This window comes from Montipora foliosa, chromosome 7 (assembly GCF_036669935.1).
Source record: "Montipora foliosa isolate CH-2021 chromosome 7, ASM3666993v2, whole genome shotgun sequence".
Lineage (NCBI taxonomy): Eukaryota > Metazoa > Cnidaria > Anthozoa > Scleractinia > Acroporidae > Montipora > Montipora foliosa.
This window is the reverse complement of record NC_090875.1, coordinates 41,026,390-41,031,531: the sequence shown is the minus strand read 5'-3', so window position 1 is coordinate 41,031,531 and position 5,142 is coordinate 41,026,390. Positions and strand designations below refer to the sequence as shown.

The window sequence follows — 5,142 nt, the reverse complement described above, 5'->3', positions numbered from 1 at the left end:
CGAGCAACTCGGGAAAAAATGGCGTCCCGATTTGCACCCGAAGAAAACATCCAAATTAATTTTTTGTGCTGTATATTATCTCACTGTTTTAGTATATACTACAACAACTATTCACCTCAGTGTCGGTGGCTAGCGTTGGATATTTACCTTGCCTCTTCGCGGCTCGGTAAATATCCACCGTTATAGTTCACCACTAAATTTTCTCCAATTCTTATTGGTTTAAATTGATCACGTGACGCGATAGTGTTCGTCCGCGGAGAGACACTATCAGCCCATAGTGCCCGTCCGAGGAAAATACCCGGATGAATAGTAGTCGTCTGCTCTCTGTAAACAAGCGGCCTTATGGAAAATAAACAATCGAAATTGTATTAAGAGGGTTTTTGTTTGTTTTCTTTTTCAAATTTTACATTGGCTGACACGGCTTTCGTCTAATAAAGTTGAAAAAATCTCCAGATTTTAGATCTCCATAGGTTTGCATCTCTGCAGGACGGCAGCATAAACATGTTCGGATACAAGGGTTTGTCGAGGAAACCAATTTAAAGCTAATGTCAGTTCTTTTGGCCAGGCAAGGGCACAAACACAAATACAAACTGAAAGTTCTTCTTGTTCTAGCACCGCTAAAGAAACAGAAGAGAAGTCAAGCACACCCGCATCTACGGTAGACAATTTGAATCGCTATTCCATTTAAATTTTTACAATTTTCAAGCTGCCGGCCGTGCCGACCGCGCATCATTTCCCGCCAAAACCTTCCCAAAAGAACGCATATTCTGCCTATTCCGAGTGAACCGTATTTCGGTCATTCCGTTCATTCTTTTATCGGAAGCAGAATGAACGGAATATTATTCTATTCATTCCGAAAACGGAATAGGTCCCAAAAGGACACCAATACTGTCTATGCCGTGTATTCCTATTCCGGAATAGTACCAAAAGAACGCGCCTTAAGTTTAGAAAGTTCGTTCGCAGTCGACATTCGATGGCCAAGATGTATATTGTACAGGTTTATTTAAAATTCTTTTGTTTACCATTTTCAATAACTAGGGACAAACACAGTGCCATTTAGTTAAGTAAATAGCCCGACATGCTCACAGATATCTGGCTAATTCCCCCGATGGTCAATCTCCTACTCAGAGCACACGATCCTTTAGGTCAGCACCATGGGGCGGTTCCTCAAATCCTGAGTAGCGCTATCCGTTTACTAAGAGGTATCACAACTTATAGAATAATTGTTAATCACAACCTGTAGGTTTCCATGGTATTTAACGCTGGTTAGTGCTAAGCATGCTTCGAACAACTGGCCTAGGCCAGATGGCAAGCGGGCTCACAATAGTCCATTTTTTCGGCTCCACGCACAAAGGCACTTGCAGAATATCCCTAAATCATACCAATAATTCAAAAATGCTAACTCAACCCCACTTGCTTGTTTGAAAACATAAAAAAGATATGGAAATTTCGCCACAAACATATAAAACAATCGTAGGGTGCAAGCTCATTTCACAACTTTAGAAATATTTGAATTATTGTAGATTATTTACATGTCAGAAAATATCAAACTTTGATTTAAAAAAGACTATCAAAAACTGCTGCTGAGTAAATTCACAATATGAAGTAAGTTATGTCCCTTTGCACAATGATTTCTGCTTGAAATAATTTGTAAAGGTTTTGAGACAAACATGTACAATATCAATTTTACAAACGTTGGATCGTATTGAACTCCTCAGGCCTCAGTTTCCACGTGCAAATTCTCCTCACTGATCTCCATTAATTCTCATATGCCATTAGTTGGGAGAATTTGCTGAAGATAAAAACTTAATTCCCGACAGTCATCATTTTATTAATTCGCATAACCTTTCCTCTTAATTAAGTATTGATATTGTGAGAAAAAATTTGAAGTAGGTCACTCTTGAGACTGAAGGGTAAGCACTGTACTTCTGACTCCATTTCGCTGCTTTTCTGGTTATTCCTTGTCAAATTAATTTGACAAGGAATAATTAATGTTGCACTGGTAACTGCAGATAGATGTCTTTGGCAGCTTACAGGAATTAAAAGTCTTGTAAAATTAATGTCTGTACAAGTTTGACTATAGCATTCCAAAACACAAGTATTGCTTTCTCTTTACTGTAACTGGAAAAATAATTTTGGACAAGTATTTCCTGAAGACGCCATGTTTCTTCAAAGCAAATAGGAACGACTATGTGCTCGTGGGCGCGCACATAACTCCGCGGTCGTTTCTGCGTGCGTGGGACAATACCGCAGAAAAAAGAAGGTGCATGCCTACGTAATACCATGAGGATAGCTCTTAGGAACCTTTCATATTTCTTATCCAATTAATCCATGATCTGGTTGACAGGAGCCTTTGATTTTATTTCACAGCGATCGCCCGCATGAGACAGCTGCAGGAGTGGGACAGCGCATCCGAGAAGATGTGACATGCTTTCCTGTGCAGGAACAACGTGACGGATATGCAGTATCACAGATGCCAGTTCTACTTTCGGGTGTCCAGCGATGCGATCTCAATTTAGTGTCTTCTGTGGGGAACGAGGACAATCCCACAGAGCATCCCTGCGGTGCAGAGGAGATAAAACAATGGAATCAGCAACTCACGAGGCAAGTGGCACTTCTGAATTTCCAATAATAATAATAACAACAACAAGAACAACGACAAAACAATGATAATAATACTAATAATAATGATGATAATAATAATAATAATAATAATAATAATAATAATAATAATAATAATAAATTTTATTAGTTAATAATTATTTTTTAGTTATTTAAGCGAGTGAGTGTAATCCTGACGAGGACTGTCTTAGGTAACAACTGGTGTTTGTACAAGCTGGGCGCCGAAAGTCGTTTTCAAAGTTAAATGATTTGTGTAACGTCCGCAGATGTTATAAATAGTCTGGCATTGATGTGATTGGTCAACGAAGTCGTGATGTTTTTGGTCGACAGTCGGTTAAGCCCTGATGCCATTGTCTGTATAACCAAGTGATTGGTGCGTTTTGAGCCGTCTTTTTCTGAAATCTGTACGTGTATTGTCAGTACTGTTAAAATAAGTAGGTCAGTCTGTTGTTGATGTCGTCGATAAGTCGTTTATAGGGTGCAGGAAGTTGTAGCCAATGTCACTGCTAATGTCACCATTCCTCTAGGTCTGATCATGCTTGTTTAAAATTTCGGAAGCGCTATCAAGCCAGTGGATGAAAGCTATCAAACCCAACTGAAACCTCCTCTGAAAAGTATAATTTATTCAACAGGATGCGCTATCCCGTTCAATGAGCAGCTAATTTTCTTTTTAAAATAACGTCATTTTTGCGGAACTTAATTTCATTCAAGTGATGGGAGGAAATGCCAAAGTATAAGGGTTACAAAAAACTAGTAGTAAAGTTGCATCAAATCCTGATCGAGGGCAAGTTACTATAAAAATGGAGGCAAGGGAAGCTCTCCACTGGATGAATCACTATCTATCCGATAAATCGGTCGGTTTTGACAGCTCTTAGCCGTTGCATAGTTATTTTTCTGGCGCTATTCATCTTTAATCTTCAACAAACAATGCCTGGTGTTTACTAATTCCGCGCTTTTTATGATGGAATCCTATTCGCAAAGGGCGCTTGTATGATTTTCGCAAAACGCACCAATTCGAACAACTCCGGCTTGGTGAAGAGATCCCCAAAGGCTTCAAAGTGTGATAAAAACATCCATTAATCTATTTTTTTCATTTTTTGCTAACGCCTGCAAAAAATTACTTGCAGGTCAAATCCGCAGACAGCTGTTCTGAAAATGGGAAATGCACATGATACATTTTTTATCATGGAAATCGGAGAGGTTTCTCAACATCGCCGATATGAAACACCTATCCTTAGTGATGCGGTGTACAGTTATCGTTTTGAAAGGTTGATGGGCATCAGAATCTATCCCAACGGCGTCGGCACTGGAAGAGGAACCCATGTGGCAATTTTCATTCATTTGATGAAAAGCACCTTCGACGATCTCCTAGATTGGCCTTATTCTGGGACAATCACTGTTAGCGCTTTAGATCGGAGTGGTTCAAGAGCCCGTAGCGACTTCAGTCGGATCATACAAGCAAAGCCTAACTTGTTGGCCTTCCAACAGCCCCACGAGGCCATTTGCCGCACTGGGTATGGCTATGAAAGGTTCGCTCGAATCCAGGAGTTCTTTGGTCCTCGATATGTGAAGGACAATACATTGTTGTTGAAAATAGAGTTTTCACGGTAATGATCAATACATCCACCACGTAATTCAGTAAAATGTTTCTCTAAGAGACTTCATTTTTGTTATAGATTGCACAAACGTAGTGCCTAAAACAATGGAAATTTGTGAAAAGATAATGCTATTTTAACTGCTTAAAAAGTAGAATTGGTTGATACATTTGAGATGTGCTCTTATAGAGAGACTCAATTAGTTCTGCCCGACCTTTTTCTTTTTTAAAGAAAACTATTGGCCCAAACAGAGTTAAAATAGTGCAATGCGTTATAGGGACCGAAGCCTTTTTCTAAGGCCATAATTGTACATTTCACACGGTTGATTTGGGAGCTGCAATACATGTAGCGTAGCTACACTGGCTTTACTTGTTTTGCAATTTCTAGGGGAGTAATATGATCCCTGGAAGTTCTAACTATTTAGTTATTTCAAGGAATCGCTACTCTTAATACTACGTAATTTTTTTGTAAATATTAACCTTAACATATTACGGGTATTCTGTATGGTGAGCTTGCCACTGGCTCCAGACCAACGGGTAGGCCAGCACTCCGCTACGAAGACGTGTGCAAGCGACCTCAAGGCGGGTGGCATTGCTCCAGCAGGACTTGAAGCGCTGGAAGCAGACCGCAGCAATTGGCAATCCACCATCAGGTCGGCCATCAAGACAGCTGAGCTGAAGCGTGAAGAGCAGTGAGAGGAAAGGCGAGCACGCAGACGCCAGAGAGCGGAGCCAGCACCATCGGACGATAACATCTTCACCTGCACCAACTGTAGCAGGATCTGCCGCTCCAGGATCTGGCTCTACAGCCACAGCCGGCGCTGCAGCTCCACCACGGACTGACCCTCAACAGGTGCAATCTCCATAGTCTCTCGAGACTGACGGATGCCTACTACTTAACATGAACCCCGGGGCCCCGTTGTTCG

General features: G+C 40.8%; 1 protein-coding gene across 1 annotated transcript; it reads left to right on the top strand.

Annotated features, from left to right (window-relative positions):
• Positions 1–1,600: 1,600 nt before the first annotated feature.
• Positions 1,601–4,233, top strand: LOC138010246 (TNF receptor-associated factor 6-like). The gene is made up of 3 exons (XM_068857180.1): positions 1,601–1,605; positions 2,371–2,604; positions 3,750–4,233. Exons 1-3 carry the CDS (start codon positions 1,601–1,603, stop codon positions 4,231–4,233), a joined length of 723 nt encoding a protein of 240 aa, XP_068713281.1.
• Positions 4,234–5,142: the final 909 nt, after the last annotated feature.

Coding starts and splice junctions, on each gene's coding strand:
- LOC138010246 (XM_068857180.1), top strand. Junction 2,605..3,749: donor TGGAATCAGCAACTCACGAG/GCAAGTGGCACT, acceptor AATTACTTGCAG/GTCAAATCCGCAGACAGCTG.